The 22,415-nt window shown below is 36.1% G+C and overlaps 1 protein-coding gene across 1 annotated transcript in view; it reads right to left on the minus strand.

Moving 5' to 3' along the window:
- The window catches only part of PCSK5 (proprotein convertase subtilisin/kexin type 5), a 251,454-nt gene that overhangs the window by 25,611 nt on the left and 203,428 nt on the right, over positions 1–22,415 (minus strand). The window contains exons 21-26 of the mRNA XM_040539991.1: positions 19,772–19,874; positions 16,565–16,701; positions 14,394–14,591; positions 13,981–14,049; positions 1,387–1,429; positions 448–590 (exon numbers count right to left, since the gene is read on the minus strand). Coding sequence (XP_040395925.1) covers positions 448–590; positions 1,387–1,429; positions 13,981–14,049; positions 14,394–14,591; positions 16,565–16,701; positions 19,772–19,874 — 693 coding nt within the window. The remainder of the gene's footprint in view (positions 1–447; positions 591–1,386; positions 1,430–13,980; positions 14,050–14,393; positions 14,592–16,564; positions 16,702–19,771; positions 19,875–22,415) is intronic.

The following is a 22,415-nucleotide window of genomic DNA, read 5'->3' on the forward strand; positions in this document are numbered from 1 at the left end:
TGGTTTAACTAAATTATGTTGAAAATGTTTAAGGCTCATTACTTTATGTGGACATTAAAGTCAAAGTGAAAATATGCCTAAAAACAGTCAGGAAATGTTTAAGTGTTTTTCTGTGAGATAAAAGCCTCTCCTGTCACACAGTCTGAATCAAACAGATTTTTTTTTTTTTTTAATTTGGCCAAAAGTGTGGTAATTCATTAAAACAAAACAAAATAAGAAAAAAATAATCTCCCAAGCCAGTGGATATTTAGTGCCAAATATTTGGAGTTTTTGAAACAAATGGCATCTTATTTTAAAGCAAAGGACCTGATTCTGCAAAGTGTTAAATCCCTCCAGCCTCTTCTGTTTGCCATAGGAAAGTTGTGAATTTGAGAATTTGAGTCCAGACTAAAAAGGAAAATGTCTAAGATACTTCCAGGTATATACCATATTTGTTACTTTGCTTACCTGAGAGATAAAAGCCTTCCTTACACAAGTCACACTTATCCTTGTCACAGCTCTCACAGTTGCTAGGACACTGTCTACACTGGAGCGAACTTTCATCTCTGTAGGTATTTTCTGGGCAGTATTTATAGCAACGCTGTTTATACCTATAAGATAAAGTAAACATAAATGGTAAATTTCTTTTGAGGTTAATGAGTTTGTTCTCTGTTTGTTTCTAGGTATAATGACAAAGCTCTTTTCTCACCCCAATGAACAGAAATTATTTGGATTATTTGAAGTGCATTTGTGGTTAGCTCTTCAATTTTAATGTCATATTTCCTAATATCAGAATTCTTAAGTATAGCAAATTTGATTTTTTTTTTTTAAGTGTATACACAAAAATGAATGTTTGCTTAAGTTACTATATTGTGGGTCAAAAGAGATGACCACTTGTGTAAATGTATATTCCAGTGCTACAGGTGACTGTCTTTTCAACAACATTTCTTCTGTCACAGTAATTTTTACAGAGATATCTCTTAATACTCTCTTTGAAAAGCAGTAGCATTCTTCCTTTCCCTCCATTTAAGTTAAACTTTTTTTTTCTTTCCTTAACCTCCTTAAATTTTTAAGTGCCTGCTGAACTGCAAATACCAGAATTGGGCACAATATACTAAGAGCATACTAGTTCCAAACCCAGAGGCACTAATTAACTTGTATACATTTTCTGTTCAATATACCTCTCTTTATAAATGCAAAGATCAAATCAGTCCATAAGGTTTAAATGATCTTGATAGTGTATGATTGGCTGTTTTTTCACCATTTCCCAAGCTTTTTTCAAAGTTTCTGTTCTCAGATAGGCAATACTTAAAAGGAGTGGGACAACATAAACAGCACAGATTTATGTGGTTAAGCACACATTTTTGCATCAGAAAAAAATGTACAGGCATGAAGAGCTATACTCACATGTAGTAGCTCTGAATGCATGCTATGCAGATTCTTGGGTCATCTGAAATTAAAAATGTGAAATTATGTAAATAATATTCAGAGATAGAATGAGAATGTTAAAAGGCTGCATTGTGACACCATTTTTATGTTAAATTTTTTTACATTAAAATCACTATAGTCATAACATGATTTTCTCTGAATCTCTGCTTACATTTTTTGGAGGCAAGCTCCTCCACAAACAAGTTCTAGTTTTTTTGTTTTGTTTTGTTTGTTTGTTTTTCAGTGACTGGTTACTTTTGAGTCTTATTTTTGAGCACAAGTCACCTGGAAAGTGATGAGTAATTAAGAAATGCAGTTCTGAATAGCAGAATCTTCCCAGGAGCTCAAGTCAGACAAAAAGTCTAACTTGTAATACAAGGAGACAATGAAGTATCCAAATCTGTAGTTTCAACCTATTTGTTCATTTTTGGCATGTCTAAAAGCAAACTTTAAAAAAATATGTAAGCAATCATTTAATCTTAAAAGTTAGACCAACACTTCTCTATATAATGGGGAGGGCAAGGCTTTTTATTAAACTTTTTCATCATAAAATTAGTTTTTGCATTCAAAAACTTTGTTAGATGAACAAAAAAAGTGCTTTATAACTTCTTAAAACTGTTACAATGATGGGTATGGCTTTATGCCCACATGAAGGGAAGAGTATTTTCTGTAACCTTCCGCTATCTTCTGTTAGCTTTCAATTTCTTTTACCTTCTCAAGTATCCCAAGGGGAACAGAGTAGAAGGAAATGGAACAACCTGGCCAAATGTATTTATAAACTATGAAATGTCTATAAATTATTTTTGATATTAATAGTACTCACAAGACAAAATTTTCACTGAGTCTGTTTGAATTTTGTATACAATAAATCACACTTTACACATGTAAACTTATTAGGCAACTTGCATTTGGTTTTGTAAGTAGTTCTAGCAATTTATTTATGAGGTGTAAAGCTTTTCCCAGAAATGTTGCAGATCTGTGAAAATATTCTGTTTGCTGTTTAGAGCACAATCAGAAACAACAATCACATAATCTAGTGTTCTTTGGATTAGGTTTTATGTTAAAAGAGGAAATACTCTTAAAATACGAAAATATTTTCTGTGAAGTCCTCTGTTACTTCCAGATAAAATACTTTTGGTTTGTCCACGAGTTCTTTTTTTTTTTTTTAATTGTAATTGAAGCCAACTGCATTTTAAGATGGTTTAGGAACTAAGAGAAAATATCTAGAAATGAATTAGTAAAAATAGTTTGTTAAGATTTCAGACTAGGATGCATGTTGATAAGAGGGAAAAAAAAAGGTATCACAAACATCTAGAAGGTGCCTAATCACTCTGAACCTTCTTGTACCCTGCTGCTCACATACAAGTGTAGGCAAAATTGCTGATAACAAATAACCTATTAGAAGGCCAAAAATATAATAATAGCTAGTTTGCTGTATTTCACTTGGGAAAGCACTGAGTCTTTCTTCAAACCTAAGATTTTGGAGGAGGGCCGAATTCCTTAATAATTTTGAAAAATGAAAATCTCAGAAAGTTATAGAAGCAAAGCAAACATGATGAAAATTTTGTCTCATTTAAGTTTCCAGCAATAATGAAAAAAATATTTTTTGTTGGCCTTTCTGATAACAAAACCAGGGGGACTCTGAAGTTTCTAGATTGTTTCTGAGTGAGTGGAAGTAATGTGTTACCCATGGGCCTCATATGCTACTCGGATGGTGAAGGAGCACTCATGGGGTGTTAATGCCAGTCTAACCATGGCAGGTATCAGGAATTTGTTTGCTTATTGCTGCTGATAGCTTTGTATAAAGTTACACATCTGTCCCTTTTCTGATTCCAGTACATAGTCAGGAGTTAAAATGGAATGAAGAAATTTTACAGTTTCTGATTTATTATCCAATAAACTTTTAAAACAGTGAAGGATTGCAGGGGGCATACATCTGGCTTTCTGATTAGAAACTGTGAACTTTCTGAAAATACTTATGTTTTAAGATATGTTTTTTCTCTGTCATTCAGAGTGCAATTGAGGTTACAGTGTCAAGGAACATTGTTCTTGTTATGTCTCTTACTCATGTCAAGACCAGCCCATAGTCTAATCTGGTATTTAAACACACAGCCATTGGGATTGTGAAGCCTAAATCCATTTGCATATTTGTCTACTATATTGTTTATCAGCCCTTACTGAACATTGCTCTTTCTCTTACACACATACCCACTAAATGGAAGCTCTACCACCTCTTATATATAGTCTTAGTTTTTGAGTTTAAACTGTTGAGGAATAATGCAACAGTTTAGAAAGGAATGCAATCAGGGAAGATATCTGAAAGCAAGCAGACAGAAAGCTAAATATATAAGTATTCCTTCAATAGCAAATTTGATATTTAATACATGCTATGTTTCCAAAATCTTGGAAACAAATTTTAAGAATAAGCTATCTAGGGAATTTTAAGGATATTACCATACAGTTCCTCAGCAGTGACTCCTTTAAAATCTGCCACAATCTGTTCTTGGACTAGCAGTAATAAATACCTGTTAGGGCTGAAGTCAGCTTGTTCATCCTATACTCACTTAGAGCTCACTTGCCCATGAAACAACTAGATTTCTGTGACATGAAATGGGTTGATTGATATATCGTGCTCTAAAAGATTTCTTGTCACGAGAACTGCTAATATTTTATCTACACACAATAGTTTCCATTTGCATTGATTTCCATTGTGTTGAGTCTCACCCACTTTTTGAATACAGAAACAAAATTAATCTTGATAGCACTGGAAACAGGATTCAACCAATTTTAAAATATATGGCCTCAGACACAACCAAAATCCTCTGTGACTTTCTGTTTTTATTGTAGCTTTCTTAGATAAGCAAAGATGATCTAGAGTTCATAAAAAAAGTAATTTTGTTCCTTTCCTTTTCTGTACTAAAGTGATCATCCTGTACCCTCCCTTGCAGCCCACTTTTCATAAGTACAATATATTTGTAGCAGAGCTCTGTTCTAATTTAGAAAAGGGACATGCAAAGACTAAATACTGGTCCAAGGACAAAGAGACTTACTTTTTCTTGAAGCTCCCTGGTTTGTACAGAATTAGTGGTACATTTTTTTTTTTTTTTCCCCCCTACTCCATGAGGGAGTATGGGCATTAGTGTTACAAGCATTGCATTGCTGTGCTGGAAGGGCACTTTTGTTCTTTTGTTTGAATGTATAAGAACACTGCAGGTGATTTTTGTAGTATTACCTTAGAGGCTTAATGAAATATTTACCGCATAAATCCATAGTAAAAATGAGCTCCAGAGCATTTTGAAAATCCTTGTCACTGTTTCACTGTATCTCAGAGTTCACAATATTTAGACAGATCCTAATTCTGGAAACACTGTGTGGTTAGCCTACTGTACTTATGAGTTGGCCTTAATCAAAGTATCTTGTCCAGATCCAGATCTTGCAACGACTGGTATGCATATTTAACTTTATCTGCTGTATACAATAAAGCTGTGAGTTGAAACTAAGTGCATGGGTATATTTTGCAGTATCTGTATTTAGATTGTAACTTTTATTTTAGCTTTCTGATTCATTTATGACCTTTTTTTTTTTTTTTAATTAAATATTTTGAAGTATTTATTGGCTCAGCTATGAGCCTAGAATGTGCTGAAGACACTTAACTCCTTTTGCACTCAGGAGAAGCTGAGGATATTCTGTGCCTGGGACTTGATGCCTGGTTTACCTTTCTTTTCCAGTTTAATTAAATGTAATGAATGAAAATGATTTTATATTACATTGTAGTTTTTCTTTAAGGGCCAGCCTGTAGTAATTGTTTAATTTCAGCAGTTACTGCTAGATTTTATTTGCCTTTTACATTCCTCTGAACAATAATTAACAATAATGTAAAAAAAAAAAAAAGCAAACAAAACTATAAATGGTAATATATAACCAACAAGTGTAATTACATATTTTAACTACCTCTAGACCATTTTTGATTTAGTTTTATGGCTTCTCAATTAAAATAACTGAAATGTACAATCCAACCACAATGGGATTTGGACTAGACATAAGCCTAGATGAAAATTCCGATTTCACTAAGCCTTGCAAATACGGGAGATTTCTGTTCTGCAATCAATAACTGTGATTTGAATCTTCTACTTTGTGTGTGAAAACTTATTTTTTTTGTCATTTTTTTTTTTTCCTGGCTTTTTTTTTCCCCAACTCTTTTTCTTTTTAGAAGTTTCATCAGTAAATTTGCTTTGTCTTCTTTCTTAATTATAACATATAATTCATTTCGACAAGTCATATTACGAGGAAGAGGAAGAAAGGTGAGAATGATAATTTTAACCATGGAGTAAGCTGAATTCTGTAGTCAGTGAGACTTAAATGGGAAAAAAAGTCATCAGTATTTGCTCTGGCCAAAAGCTATAACTTTGGTTTGATCAAGATGAATGAATTAAAAATATGTTCATTTTTAAGTGAAAGAAGGAAAAATATTTTTCATCTTCTTGTTTTCAAAACATCCCAATCCTTTTACAAAAATTACCTCTATTTATTTCTTTTGTAACTTTTATTGTTTAAAATTTAACCTACCTTTAGTTAGTAGAAAGATGAGGATAGTGAAAGCAGAAAATGTTTTGATTGCTATTCTTGTTGTAAAGCTGGTTAACTTTAAAAAAAATCATAAGCTCTAATCTCAATTGTATTATTCTAAAAGAGAAATAATTTCATTTGCTGTTACTGCATTTCATTGAAAAAATAAAAGGGAAGAGGCATATTGAGGATTTTAATATGCTATAGTTAAAATCAGTAATGACCTGCAGATAAAATGAAACGAAAGCAATTATATAATGCATTATGACATGCATTACATGAAATAGCTCCATGGTTTGTATGATGGAAGTTAAATGTTGAAAAATACATCAAAGTTTGTTTGTATGTTCATTAATAAATGCATTACATTTTGGGAGAGATTTCACTGAGGGAAAATGATGTGAACCTTTAAGGAATAGAAAATTTAACAAACGAGTTTTAAAATGTGTATATCTGATTGGAGTACTCTTGTCTGTAAACAGATGTAGTGGACCAATGCTGAGGTGAGATTTACACCTCAAATGAAGCTCCAAAACATGATAGCAACCGGAGAAATTGTTACTTACAGGGCTAAAAAGAAGAATGAGTGTTTCATTCATATTCCTATTAAAATTAAAAGTATGTGTACTTCAAGAGAAATGAAATCAAGACATAAGCAGTAGTATCTAACAATTAAGTGAGGGTGTTTGGTTTATTTTTCTTAGAGTTTATTCCGGCAGTCAGCTGATGTATTATCTTCTGCCGTTTTACTCTACTGACCATCTTCTCCATGTATGTAAATCCTGTGAATGTGAAGATTTAAAGCAATATAATAGCTATGTATTACAAAAAAATGACCTTTCTGTGTGTTGAGGTGCATTTTTGGAACAGACCAAGATGGTCACTTATCTTTGGATTGTTTCTTACTACACAGGTGTTGTGGTTTAGCCAGGCTGGCAGTCAAACACCACACGGCCGTTCGCTCACCCTCCCCCCTCCCTCTCCGGGATGGGGGAGAGAAACGGGAAAGTGAAGTCTGTGAGTTGAGATAAAGACAGTTTATTAAGACAGGGAAAAGAATAACAACAACAATAATAATAATAATAGTATTAATAGTAATAATGTGTACGAAATAAGTGATGCACAATGCAATTGCTCACCACCCGTTGACCGATGCCCAGCCTATCCCCGAGCAGCCGGCCCCCCCTCCACCCCGGCTAGCCACCCCTATATATTGTTCAGCATGACGTCAGATGGTATGGAATACCCCTTTGGCCAGTTTGGGTCAGCTGTCCTGGGTCTGTCCCCTCCCAGCTCCTGCTGCATCCCTAGCCTGCTCGCTAGCAGGACAGAGAGAGGCTGAAAAGTCCTTGGCTTGGTGTAAGCACTGCTCTACAACAATTAAAACATCAGCATGTTATCAGCGCTCTTCTCATTCTAATCCAAAACATAGCACCCTGCCAGCTACTAGGAGGAAAATTAACTCTGTCCTAACTGAAACCAGGACAACAGGTAATTCTTCTGTGTGAATAGCACTACCCGAAGAGTGCTGGAATGCAGCCTGTGGGCCAGACATCCTAGCTTTGCACCACAGATATCAATGCAGGTTTTGCCACTAATTTGAACAGCTGGAGTCCATTGACCCCCCGATTAAAAAAAAAAAAAAAAAAAAAAAAACAAAAAACCTATGCAGGCAGGAATCATAGAGGAAACAGCTTCTCTGTATGGAGATAATCCTAATTTGCTCTGCTCCAGTCAATAAATTGTTCTTTAAACTCAATTCCTTATTTGAAAGGTCAAGGCATTCTGCAAATCCAAGTAATTGAAACAAGTACATATTGAGGTAGAGTTGCTTGAAATGGTTAGATTTTATTTTGTTTTAATATATTTGTTCTGCAGTTATTCCAGCAGAATGATTCAGCAGCAAACAGTTCTTTACTGATTTGATTAACAAAGCTCCTGAATTTCAGATTGCTGAAGGACTAGCAATATATACTTTGTTTGTCTTTTTGTAATTTTAATAGTATGTTCATTGTTTCACCACTGGTTACAGAGCTACATGAACTTTTGATCTAACACCAATATTGTTCTTCCATGCTGTTATTACACACAGCTCTAAATTGAAATCTGGAGTATTAATACCTTAAAGAGCTAAACAGATTACGGACTTTACAAACGTAGTATAAGGAACATCATCTTAACATCAGAATAATGAGATGGTTCAGGAAAATTAATAGGTTCCTGAAGACTAGTTTTTTTAGCATTTGATAATCAGATATCACAATTCTGCTTTTCAGTCAGTGAAATAATTTTTTTCAAGGAATTTGGGGGGTGGGTTGTCAAAATTCAGTAACCAAGACAATGCTTTTACTATTTATAGAGGAATCATCTGTGCAACTAGTAAGAATCCAAGCAGGCTGCATGCCTGTGTTCACAAAGCTCATGGTTCAATCTTAATTTCTTCCATTGATTTCCAAGCCTGGATTTTGCCAAAGAAGTTTTGTTTTGTTTTCTGAGAAAAATAAAAATTTCAAAGACATTTTTTTTATATATTTATTTTTAATTCAAATGTCCCATATTTTTATTGTGCAAGGAATTACCTTCGACCTATACTTTGGGAAAGACAACATCTTTTAATGTAATGTTCTGCCTACACTGAAATCTCAGTACTGAAAATCAAAGAATTGTTCCAGATTGTTTGGACATCCTTTTTGCACAGATTGCATATTCTTACTCCAGAAACCTGTGGAAACGAGTCCTATTATCTGCAAATCTAAAGCCCATCCTGCAAGATTAACCTCTTGAGGAAGATTTACTCTGAGATAAGAAAGAATCCTTATCATAATTTTCTCTGGTATTTTGAAATCCATGGTCTATTCATCATCAGGGAAGGCTTGAAGATATGAAGTTTTCCTCTGTGCTACTTATGTTGCTATGGTAACTTTTCACTCATTAATCACGAGCACAACTGCCAGAATCCCAATCTGTACCTGTGAATTTGAGTCTATTCACTGTCTCTTCAGTGTCACTTTAACTGTCTCATATGTTCTTTAAATCTCCTCCAGATACCTTTTCTCTCACTCACAGTACCTTACCCATCTTACTTGGTATTATAGAACTTGTGGAACATTTACATGTCCTTCTGTCTGCCTCTCTGCCTTTAAAGATGTATATTTGTTCCCTTGTAGCCCAGGCCAAACAAAATAGTTAGGTTCTGGATGAACTTTGAGAGTTGCTGAGGCTTTACATTGTTTAACTGAAGAGTCACACTTGGGCCTAAATGCCTGTTTTATAGGCTTTTATTCTCAGGGTTGCTGCTTGTGTTTTCTTGCTGTTTATATTTTTGTAAGGTATCTCGTAAGGAGAAAAGTGTGATGGCTGTTCTGAACATCCTTATCTGCACCACTGAAGACTCGCACTGAGAAACACTTTATTCTGTGTTAGCCTTTGAAAACAGTCCTGATGCAAAGGTTGCAAGAACCACTTTGTGCTGCTCTGCAGAAGACTGGAAGGGTCAGAAGGCAACGGAATACAAGGTGTTTTGTTACACAGAGATGAGGTAATCTCCAAGAAACCTTGAGAAGCATTCATATCATAACATGTTATACTTTCACAAGTCTGGTGAGGTGAGTGGAAGTGAATCAGCAAATAGTTGAGCAGGAATTGGATCAGGAATATGTGGCTCCATGGGAGGACAAAGTCCAAAAGGAAAACAAATTGGGTCAAAGCCTGACTTTTGCAGTCCCTCCTGAGAGGAAGAACTATCCTTCAGTTGATTGCTACGAATTTATCAATGATACACTTGAGCTCTCTGTCTGCAAATATTTAGCTCTGTAATAAACTAGGTGCTCGTATTTAGCATTATTGGTTAGTGCTGTGGTGGTTTCTGCTTCTGAAAAATACATAAGTCAGTAGATATCACGTATCAAGGAAGTTCATAATTTTTCATCTTCATAAATACTCATTTTTTTGTGTCTATATATTATGCAGGTGCAAAAGGGCAAACACAATTTGTATCATTAGAAAGAGAGATGAAAGTGGTTGAAAGAACACTCTGTTCCATGTGTTGTATATTAGAACACACTCTTCCATGTGTTGTATTTCAGGCACAGCACATAACAGCCAGGATTGTTATGTTCTTGAATTGTACTGACTCTGGAATTCTTTTAAAATAATTACATTAAATGGCTCAAACTCTGAAGTTTTATCTTAGCACTTTTCTCTTGTCCTAAGTGGACTTATAGCTGACTACTTTTTAAAAAAGGTAAGGTTGACTCTGAAGAAATTTCCTGATTCTCATTACAGTTTTAAGAGTTCGGAGAAGATATGGACAAGATTCTGAGGTGATCTTAATATGGGAGTGGGAGAACTTGTGCTGAAGGGTGGAGTGTAACTCCTGCAACAGCACATAGAAAACTATCCTCCCTTATGGCATTGCATCAGCAAAACTTTCCTTTTCAAATTATGACTCGGTTGAGGAAACTGGACTTAATTTTATAGAATTCATGGTGCTTTCTGGTGCCCACCAGAACACACGTCATTTACATTTAGTCATGGATTGATGGTCAGGGCTGATGAGGACCTGAAATTCTCATGGATCTCTCTGAATGAGAGGGAGCAATAGGTCCAGGTCCAGGTTCTGGACTACAGGTCCGGAAAGTAGGCTCAGTGTCTCAAACTAGGCTACCAGACCTGAGGTAGCAAAGCCATCTTGACAGTGTGGACTTGAAATTTGAATAAAATTCATATTTTCTGAGCCACTTTGTCCAATTCTGTGTTTACTTGTCCCCTTTAGACTTGACTTGTCGTTGGCTCTCACTTCTGATTTCAATGCCTGTGCAAGACTCTGTCTTTCAGATTTCACGGGATGTGATGTGTTTGAACACACCAGTTGGGCTAGCAGGCAGCAGGCACAGTCAGATGTGTTCAGGAGCATGTGGGCAGAAGAAGGTAGGGAGGTGAGCCCTGCCATGCATAGCTATTTCTTTGGCACAGTGTATGAAGCCATAGGTCCTCTGGGGGTTAGTGAAATCTATGGTAATTTTCTTGTAACATATTCCAGGACTTGACTGTCTGCAGACAGAATGGTGTCTGTCAGTTTTAGAGATTCTTTATCTCCTTAAAATATGATCGGCCTCAGAATTAATGAAGTGAATCAGAAAGAGAAGTATGCTCTGAATTTAAAAGAAAGCATCACCTGTATTTAAACTACCTTTACCTGATTTAGTAGTTTTGTCAGTCCCTGTCTTCACTCTTAGACCTGCAGTGTAGATACTGTATAGACTTATAGCCACACTGTAGTTTTGAAAACAAACTGGGTCCTAACTTGGAGGAAAACAAATGGATTTTACATTGATCCTTGAGGATCCCGGACAATATTACAAATACTGTTAATCTTTTACCTTAACATCCTCACTGCTGGTGAACACTGACCTGCAGCTTAACTTATATGGTGGGTTTTGCAGTCCTATTCAGAATGTTTGACGTGGGGTTTAAAGTATCAAATCAACATAAAAGTGATAGAAGTATGGTATCTATGTCCTAATCTGTCCATAGGGTTGCTGTTAATTGAGAAATTTCTCACACAATCCACCTCCATTATGTGGTCTGTTCTGCTGGCACCTGGCACCATGACAAAACAAGAGTAGATCTTATTTTTATGCACTTGCCTGAAAAAAGCCAGACAGCATTTTCCAAGACTGAAGGCAGTAGTTCAATCTTTTCCCTGGTGCAAGGTGAAAAAATATTTGGCCAAAAATTAATGGTCCTTCAGGCTACTGAAAGAAATCAGTTATCTTAATTAGCATATCTATCTCTACTTAAAACTAGATGTGTTTCTACAATAAAGAGGAAAAATCAACCTTTGTGATTTGTAGACAGTAAGTGCGTCACTGGCATTTTGTTCCTCCATTGACAATGTGATGATACTGTGGTCTGAGATTCCCTTTTTTAATTCATACGGTTTCTATAAGTGATCCTGCACTAAGCATAAACTGAAGAAGATAATATTTTTTTTTTCTCTTACAGTATGTATCAAACAATCTCAAAGCACTTCAGAAAGAGCAGGTGCCTGACCATTTTGTATTTTTTATTTATTTTTTTGTGAGAGAATGGTCTTAAGACCTTTGCAGATACGTAAGTATGCATGAAATGGATTTGTATTTGTATATGAATAATTACTTTTTGGTCTGTGAACTATATAATTTTGATTCCAATGGCTTTGATTATTACATTTAGCTTCCTTTCTCTCTCTCTCTCCCTCTTTTTTAATAAAGCATTCCCCAGAGCTTCCTGCTGCACTTCTAAAAGAAATGTTCATTACATTGGAATGTTTTTCTACTACTGCTCTACAGTTCTTACTGAGATTAAATTCCTCAGTGCTGCTGAATGGAAGATAAGACAAAGTGAGACTTCAAAATCATGCAATATTCTCTTAATTTTAAGAAGACATTGTGCAGAAAGGCCATAAAGACGTGAAAATAAATGTATCACATACCATATTTCCTCAACTTGAAATTATACTAATTTTAATTATTTTTATGGCAGTGTAATTTCTTTACAGCTTTCAAAATAATCCATTTCTGTTTTCTAAGAGACAGGCAGTTCATCTGTTTCTTTTTACAGAAGTCTCTAAATATGTCAATTTTCTGATAAGACAAGAGAAAGCTATTACTGTCCTCATCTTATCTATGAATTGGTATTGGTATACCAGAAATCTTATTGACTATTAAGAGCAGAAACGAACAAATGGCATCTCTACCTGATTCATTTTAAGCTTGAAGTTTACAGGTCATGCTTTATTTCAGGAACACACGGTAATTTGCAAAATCTGTTTGGGATCTTTTATACCACTGCTGTGTTTCTGTTCCAAATAGAGCTAACATTAAACCAACGTATTTAAACTCTCAATAATATATGCATTGTAACTGCCAAGGAGTTTTCTTAACAGCGCGCCCCTTACCAGGTTCTGGCATCCTAATGCTTCTGACTTCACTAAGCACTGGAAGTTAACTCAGTCTTTGTTTTACTTGTATCCATTCTGTTGATCTTTGAAGCTTTTGAAAAACTGTTTTTAAAATTAGAACTCTGAGTGCAATAACCTGAGAGTAAATATGTAGTGGATATTATGACTGATGAATATTATGACTAATATTTAGGAGATGATTTACGGGAAGATCTTCTGAGGATAGAGCTAAGTTATTTAAATGAGTATAACTCCTTTCTCTGTACTCCAGCGAAAGGTCTTGGAGTTTCCTGATGCAGACTTATTAAGTTCACAATCAAATAAAGTCAGTCCCTGAGTTACTAGTAATGCCTATTTTTAAGAGAGGTTGCTATTCACAGGGAGTTCCGCGCTAGCTCAAACCCAAGACTGGCAATAAATTGTTGCAGGAAAGATAAAACGGATTTTAAACCACAAGAGTCATGAAGGCACCAAAAATATTAACATAGCCTAGGAGAGTACCATCTGATAACAGCAATGAAAATTGGTATTGGAATAGATTCTTTCCCTTTTCTTTTTTTCTCTCCATGACCAAGCACCCACCTGACATGAAGCTGGATACCACACCATACAAAAAGGACCATGGTGTAGTTGCAATCTTGCTAAAACTTGATCCTGCCACCTATTCATTCAGCAATATAGAAAGCTACAGGTATAGTAGAAAGGTAGAAAAGTAGGTATAGACAAAAGCATTAGGCTTGATTGCACTTTTACAAAATGGCTGGTCACCAGAGTTGTTAGTTTTATAGTATGACATATTAGAGCAGAAGTCTGGTAGAAAGAAGAAAGTAGTATGTGCTGCAAAGTTAATTAGTTAAATTAATACAAATCCTTATTCTTATTTATGCTGGTGATAGACTTTATAATTGGTGTTAAAAAATAAATACGCTGGGAAAAATACAATTTAGCTGGTGAGAGAATACAGCAGTGGTTAATTGCTCACAGGCCAATGGCAAGAGAGGAAGGAGAAATAATTACTCCCTAACTGAAGAATAAGGAGAAAGGCTTGTGATGGGGCTACTTACCCAACTGGCAGTTCTGGCATCCTTCTGAACAAGGTATGCAATCTGCAGAGTCAGGATCTTCCACTTCACCTGTGTTTTGAAAGTCACTAATTTAGGGTTAATCCTAGATAATACAAAGCCAACATTTGAAGGCTCATAGAATTATACTTTATGCAAATCTCAAAAGGAGAAAGATACACAGCAATTTCTTTTCTCATTTGTTCTTGTGTAACCCCATTCAATTTGAGGACAATATTCCTATTTTGCATTAACACAACATTAGAAGAGAATCAGAGCTGGAGTTTAAGGAGTTCAGGTTCAGTTGTGATTGTGTATTTCATAACAGGAACCAAAATGCTCAACCACTTATCTGTAATGGATTAAATAGAATATTTGTTCTAATATATAGAATATAAGCACTGAAGGATGCTTACCTTTTCTGCAACTGTGTTCCTTACATACATTTTGGGTAAGGTAATATCCTCTGGAACATTTTTTGCAGTGTCTGGAGTCCAGGCAAACCTCACAGTGTCCAGAGCAGGGGACACAAGTGTGCTGTGAATGGTAGTGACCTGGAGGACAGCCCTCTTTGCACTCCCCTTTGTACAGAAAACGCTCCATCCCTCGTCTATCTGTGGCAGACAGGGAAAAGAAGTCAGCAGCAGAGGACATTTTAGCAGAAGAAGCGGCATTATTAATCCTCCAGTGCTTCATCTGATGTGAATTAATATTGAATGCAGACTACAAGATTTGCTCAGTTTTACACTGCATGAGCGAAAATGTACAGAAGTTTCAGGATCTCTGATCTTCTACACACCTGAAGATCTGTGATATAAAAATGTTATGCTAGTGAACCATCACTATCTATATCCATCAATCTAATCAAGTAAGGACCACAAGATTTCCATTATTGGGTTCCAAATATTCCCTTACAGTGACCATAGAAGTACTTGTTGTGTGTTGTACAAATAGATGTAAAATCACCATTATGAAAGCAAAGTTTCCCACATCACCTTTCAAAAGGATCGGTATGTTTCCATAATAGATTAAAGTGTAATCCTCAACCTAGTCACAGCTAAACTCTGGAAAAGTTTAGATTTGAATCTGAATAGTGAGTGTGAATCTGTTTGCTATCAGAGCAATAACATTCTATAGTGTATGGGAGCTGACTTTTCAATGAAACCCGTGGAAACTCCTATAACTCCATGTGCCATGTGCTGCAACATGGGTAATCCTCTAATGAGCTACCCTACAGTTTAAACTGCATACAGTATAGTGCTAAATGTATTTTATTACTTATCTGTAGAGCTCCCTAAACATTTGCTTATCATAATTTACTTCTGACGCTGCAGGGAAAGCAGCTGTGTTAGGGAATAATTGTTGCACCACAGAAGAAGAAACAATTCAGACTTTGTTCCTTTCCTTTTCATGTCTGAATCTCACAGTGATCTTTGCTAGCTTTCTCAGGGTGTGACTCTTGTTGGTGTCTCCTCTGCTTGATACAGAAATACAGAAATTTATATTGCTGTACACCGCAGGGAGAAAGTTGAGCAAAAATTATACAAACTGCTTCCTCACATTGGGCCTAAAGCACAATTTGAAAACTTCATCTACTCAGTCACAGTTCCCAAAGTGAGAACACCAGTCTCATCAGTACGACTAATTAATGTGAGTTATGCCAGTGTTTTCTTGTAATTTGGACACTTATTACTAAACAAAGACTGGGCCATTAAGGAATCGGACTGAACTGGAAGAAGCAGAAAAAAAGGAAGAAGGCTGCGAATTCATTGCAAATCGTTAGAAAAAGCTCACAAAAAATCATTTTTCTTGGATGAATTGAGAGTTAAATTCTAAATACTCATTTCCAAGATAATTTCACACCACTTACAGGCACTTGCATGTAATAGTTCTCAAGTTCTTCATGCATCAGGCATTAGAGGGGTGAGAGGGAATCATTTTTATGCTTCAGACACTGATGAAGCTTCACAAGAACAGGTGTTGCTTCTTGGAACAACCACATAGTTAACTACATAGGCTCAACCTAAACTTCATAAAAAAGTGTCAAAAAGACAAGTTTCCGTGTGTGTTAGTGGTTCTCTCTCTTCAGACCTCATTTGTCCATCTGTAGGGGCATGGTGGTGGAAGCTACCATGCTTGCTTCCTCGTCTTCCCCAAGGAGATGTTTTGGAGAGCCCCCTGGATTTCCTGCCTGTTTGTGCAGCAAGTTTGTTCCATTTCAGTGAAGCACACACTGTGTAGAGGTTGGTGGAGGTAGGCATGGTACTTTCTTATCTAGAGACTTTTGTGTGGATTTTCTGACTTTATTTTACTTGTTACTGTTTCTGTTTCTATTACCATAGCTCCTATTCAAAATACACAAAGGGGAACGCATAAAGATGCAAAGACAATGCAGACCCATGTTTTGTTACACTTTTAACAAAAGCAGTTGAGCTCCAAAACCCTTCAAGGTTAAAACACAGTTATGAGGCACGTAAGTAGCAAAAGCACTGCTTGTTTTGCTGGCTCTAACAGGTCCTGAGAGCAGAGAAGAAAGGAAACTTGGATGCCAAGTGAGGGGGAAAAACTGCAAGAAGAAATCTCTCACCTGTTCCACAAGCGGTGCATTTGTTAGGTTCACTTCCACTGCAGTCCAGGCAGGTGTGATGGCACAAATGACACTGCCTTTTGAATTCAAACTTTCCTCTGGGGCATTGCATAACACAGCGACCATCATCAAAGAATCTTTTGAGGCACAGGGAGGCATAATTACAAATTCACCAATAACCTGTTCTTTAAATTTAGAATGTACTGACAAGAAAAACAAGATATACTTCCTTCACTCTATTGACAAGAGTCTTTGCACTCCACTCCTTCATTTCCCTGATCTTATTGATAGTATTTGTTGATTAGAATGTCAGCCATGCATAGAACCTGGACTTCAGAGATGAATTGGATTATTTTCCCAGAAAAATCACCCTTTGGTCTTATACTTAAATTTCTTTCTACTACATTCTCTGAAGTGGTCACCTAATGGAAAGCAAGACTAGGTCTTTCTCTGTGAAGCAATGGTCTATCTGTTAGTTCAAATGCTAGCAGTGAAAAATACTGTGGCTTCAGTGCAATGACTAAGTATATGCAGTCAAACACCTCTTTGAATCTTGGCCCTTAGTATCTGTCTTTTTAGACTTGCATATGTGCAAATACTTAGGAGTTTTGCTACTAAATGTTGTCCTGCTGCATAACAAAAAATCTGCTACAGAATCCTTATATGTAATGAAAATCTCTGGTCCATTTTCACCACTATTTAGTGTCTAATGATTTTGTTCTTTCTGGATGAAAAGGAGAAAAGCATCAATACAGATATGACTATTAAAAGAGTATAAGACAAGTTGGCTAGAGTTGGAACGTGTTTTCAATATTTAGAAAATTAGAGAGGAGAGACTGTAATCTCCCACTCTCAACAGTTTTTGTCCTTGATCAGTTCGGTTTATGAGGATTTAGGACTCAATTTCTAGAGAAGTTGAGCACAATTCAGGATCTTAGTACAGATTTCAAGACCATCAGGTTTTCTGTACAACTAGGGAACAATAGGTTTTCCACAACATGAAGATAGTGCATGCTTCCTTGCAGCCAGCCAGTGGTATTGAAAATGTCTGCAATATGCCTTCATAAATTTGAGTTGCTATGGTCATTGTCAGATTTATTCTGAAAGAAGGGGAGAAAAACATCTGCAAAGTTTAAAAACAATTTTTTCAAATTGTCTTTGAAACCGTTTCGAATTTACCATGACTGGAAATGTCTAGGCTTATGAAGTGTGGATATGGAAGAATATGCTATAATGCAAACAGCCTTCCTGAAGTGCATGCAGAACATTAATGTCTAAGCAAGCTTAGGAATTGGTTAAAAAGACTTGTGAGGCTGAAATCAGGCTGCTGCACGGAAACAGGGAGAAGCTCGTAAGGGTGGATTCAGCAAAGATGTCTCTTTGCTCTGGAGTCTGACAGACTGTTCATAGAACACTATCCGTATTGCTGAAGACCAGTATTCATCTCTTCATGTAGACCACAGCCCACACTGTTTGGTTTCTGTGCAAATGGGACACTGTCAGAAACACTGGAGCTAGTGTTACTGTATTCTGTCACATGTGCTAGCTGTAATGATAGCTATCCTCACCAAAAAAAAAAAAAAAAAAAAAAAAAAAGAGCACCTTTTATAGCACCTTTTAAGCACCTTTTATACTACATAATTTTTGTAAAACAAGTAGCCACATTTTGAATTTTCAAATAAGCAAATGAACTAGCAGTGATTTTATTATGAATTATTGTGACATCCCCTGCTGAATTTTCAGAGAGAACAGGGATTGATCACTGTTTTCATTTTCAGGGGATTTTCAGTAATTACCCCCCACCCCAAATCTTTTCATCCTTTTCAAAGAGGACAGGTGTTTCCCTGTAGGAAAGCAGGATTGCTGAATTTTAGTCTCTAATATCTAATGGCCACCCATTACTGTCTTCAACAGACACCATCTAAAGCTCTAAAGAGCTACAAGATTTAGGATCCTGTTTCAGTTCAGTTGGTCTATTTCAAGCACATAACAAATAATGTCCATTGGAAGGACTTATTATTTAGCTTTTGGTTGAGGTTTTCCATTATTATTATTTCTTTAATTGTGACTGTCCAATATTACTTTTTTCTAACAGCTTTTCGTAATGTTCAAAAAGAGGAGCACAGAGAGTTCTTGGAAACGTTAGATGAAAAACCTGAAAACCGATGGAGAATTATTTACTGGGAAGACAGCAGCACCCTTCCAAAAGATCACAGAAACTTCATTGCTCCAAACTTCTAGTGGCTTTGCATTATGGCATTGTAACTAGTTTGTTCAGCACCTTTGTTTTACATCTCAAAACACATTGCTAGGAAGCACAAACAACCTAAGTTAATGCAATTGTGAATTGGAAAAATCCAGTTCTCTGTCCAAAATTCTGCCCAAAACCTGTGCTAATGCCACGTCCAACTTAATATGCATTAAATCCATACTGTTTCCTCAGCTATGAATTTGTCAGGACTCCACTGATCCTTCTGTGTCCTATGGTCTTAGCATAGATTTTTGCACTGTAAATTGTAGCATTGCTTGAGGATTGTTTTTCTGTGCCTTACAGGACCAGATTTTGATTTCATACTACTTAAATACCAGCTGGCTGCAATGTAAGGGAACCAGAGTTATTGGTATGAGGACAGAGCTATTGACAGGACATGAGTTTAGAAACAATAGGCTCCTGGATTAGGTGCTAGGGCACCTAAACTTCAGCTTCTCTTCTGCAGTGATCTCCTGTGGAGAAACTTCGTTCTAGATCTGCTCATGCCTTGTGAGAGGTTAGAAAAATAAACTGCAGTTAGAAGCATATGTTCAGCTGTTATGAGCATCTCCACACTGTTGATTGCTAGCTTCAGTGTCCATATTCACTCCTGTGTCAAATTCCATTGCTGTGTAAAACTGCAGATTGCCTTGCTGTTTATCACCCTTGTGACTCCAGCAGTTATGATTTTGAATAGATGACAATGAAAGAAATATTATTTCACATTAAAATATTTTTTTTTTCTGTAGCTGTGGGAATCATTTGTTCAAATGCTGAATGTCTGTGTAACAAACAGTTTTGTTCACATACTTGTCCTCTCAGTTTCTCACACTGGTTTTGTTGTTTGCCATAATCTTCAATTTGTTTGCCATAATCATCACTTGTCTCTTCATTTGACTCTGCAAGATAGTGCTAAAGTGACATCTTTGTGTTGTGTGGTGCTAGGAAACACATACCTTGTGCTTGGGCAGCTGATGCAGTTGTTGGGCTCAGGTCCAGTGCACTTGTCACAGAATGTGTCACACAACTGACATCCTTGAGAATCATCGAGATATTCATCTAGTAGAAAAAAAAAAAAGATTGCTTATTTCACCTCAACATCTTACACTAAACAAACTAACATACAAAAACAAAGTGCCAATCCATGTTGGTAAACTTAATGAGTAACAGGAATTAGACCTGGTTTGAATTATTGAAATGAGCACATTTCCTCAAGGTGTCAAGAAAAAAAATACTTGCTCCTTTGGTATACCAGGATATTCAGATTTAGAAGTTTGTAGTCCTAATTTATTTGCCTGCTTGTTTTTATTTTTATTTTTATTTTTATTTTTATTTTTATTTTTATTTTTATTTTTATTTTTATTTTTATTTTCCATATGAACCTGACAGGCGCTGATGTTTGGGTTGAGGCTATTACTTTTGCATCAATAATAATGATATGTAGTAGCATTCATTACCTAATTTCCCTTTCTGCAGGTGCAATGTGTTCCTGATTACAAGCTTTAATATAAAGGGTTTACTCTCATGGCTGTGACTTGTGTTACGTGTGGAGAAAGACTTGAGTGAGCCTCCATAGGTCAGAGACATGTTAGTGCTCCCCAGACCTCTAGCTGTAGCACGTTTATCTCCCTCTCATGCTGCTACAGCAATAACTCACTTCTAAAAGACCAAGGCTCTTCTTTAAACTGACTAAAAATTTGGTGACCAAGTGTCCACTTGTACTTGAGGAAGAATTATTGAGTGATTGTCTAAAATCTGAGATGTAGATATAAACACTTCATAATCATGAATACCATAATATTACTATGGAGCTGAAGTGCAAATTCTGCTGTTTATTTACTGAATATTCTTTGAAACACTGTCACAAACTGGTAAGCTATACTTTTCCTACCTCTCAGAGCTGAGATATTCATTTGGTAATTAACTTGAATACTAGATCTGTGTGCAACATAATGTGGGAACACTAAATGGTTTTATCAAGCAGTTTTGTGTTTTATGTCAGTTTGTTATGGGAAAATTTATTCTAATTGCATCTATATAGTTGATAGACCTGGCTGTTCCTTCATTCTTAAATAATGGAAGAAGTTTGACAGAGAGTCCTGTGTAATACATACACCTTGCAATTTCTCATACCTAGAAACCCTTTTCACTTGTGTTGCTGCTGGGAAATACAGTTTTGGCACACACAGTGAATTTTAGAAGTCAAAATACATATATGTAGTGACTTGGTTTTGGCTCACGGTTGCAATGATTTTCTTGCATTGAAGAGCAAGAGCATTGTCTGAGCAAGTGCTGCTGGATTAAACAATGTAGGAATGAAACATTGCCTAAAAAAACCCTAATTATGCTCTCTGTCCCTTGTCTTTTCTATATCCATATTTATCTCTTTTAACGGAATTTATAATATTTGAAGTCCCTGGTATGAAATATAGGCTCTATTATATATATAGTGTATATAGTGGTATAGTTATAGTGGTTATAGTGGTTATAGTGGTTATAGTGGTATAGGGAATGGTATAGCTACAAATGCAAAGCATGCTAAAACAGGAGTATCCAGCTAACCATGGGCCAAAGCTGAGGTACCCAAAGTGTAGGTACAGATGTAATTTTAATTTTGTAAAGGTTTGTATGTCTCCTGGAGAAAGCAAAAAGGTCAAAAATGAGCCATAGACCCATATGAATCATGAAAATAGTGCTCCTCAGAGGCTGGTCTGGTGTTGTTTCTAATCAGCAAGAAATCCAGAGCTAGGAGAAAATGATCAGTCTCTTGATGAGATGAGAGAAACAGAAACTTTTGTATTTTTTTTATGTAAATTTGTGCATCAGACAAACATATAACTTTATTATTTCTGCTGATAATAGGAGCCACCCACACTGCAAATTTGGCTATCTGCTCCAGCTGAAAGGATAATGACACAATGTCAGAAAGAGACAGACAGCAGCAGAGGTCATGTACTATCACAGTACTGAGTATCTATAATCCTCATCTCTTAGAAAAAAAGCTGTGGCCTGCTGCCTAATAGATCTTTGGGCCATTGTTATTTTTTCTTAGTGTAGGCCTCTTTACAATTTCTGATTTGTATTCAGAGGGTGTAACATGGAATCCCATAATCTCAAATGTCTTTATGAGATTTTATAGTGTAATTTGATACTCATTACAACAGAAAAATTGCCAACTTCCGCAGTCACAATTTCTTTCTTACTTGTTTTTTGCTAGACGATGCACAGCCATGAAAAATGCAGTATTTGGAAAGTCTTCTGCTTGCAGGTTTGGTGGCTTGGTGTTTTATACTACTGGCTTTACATAACTAGGACATCTGTCCTTGCAACGTTATTAAATATTTGCTTCTCTCATATTATTTTCCAATGTGTGTAATAAAAGCATTTTGTTTCTTCAGCTCTTACTACCTTCACTTTATTTCCCTGTATGCTTTTCTGTGGGACCTGAGATACCAATTCACACACCCTGGCTATCCCCTTTCATAGCCTTCCCACAAGGTAAAAGTGCTGAGTTTTAAAAGGTTTCTGTTATTTCTTCGTTACTTCTTTCATTGGAAATGCTGTAATTCATTTCAGCTGCCCTGGAATAGTGCCAGAAAG

Source organism: Cygnus olor, chromosome Z (genome assembly GCF_009769625.2).
Source record: "Cygnus olor isolate bCygOlo1 chromosome Z, bCygOlo1.pri.v2, whole genome shotgun sequence".
NCBI lineage: Eukaryota > Metazoa > Chordata > Aves > Anseriformes > Anatidae > Cygnus > Cygnus olor.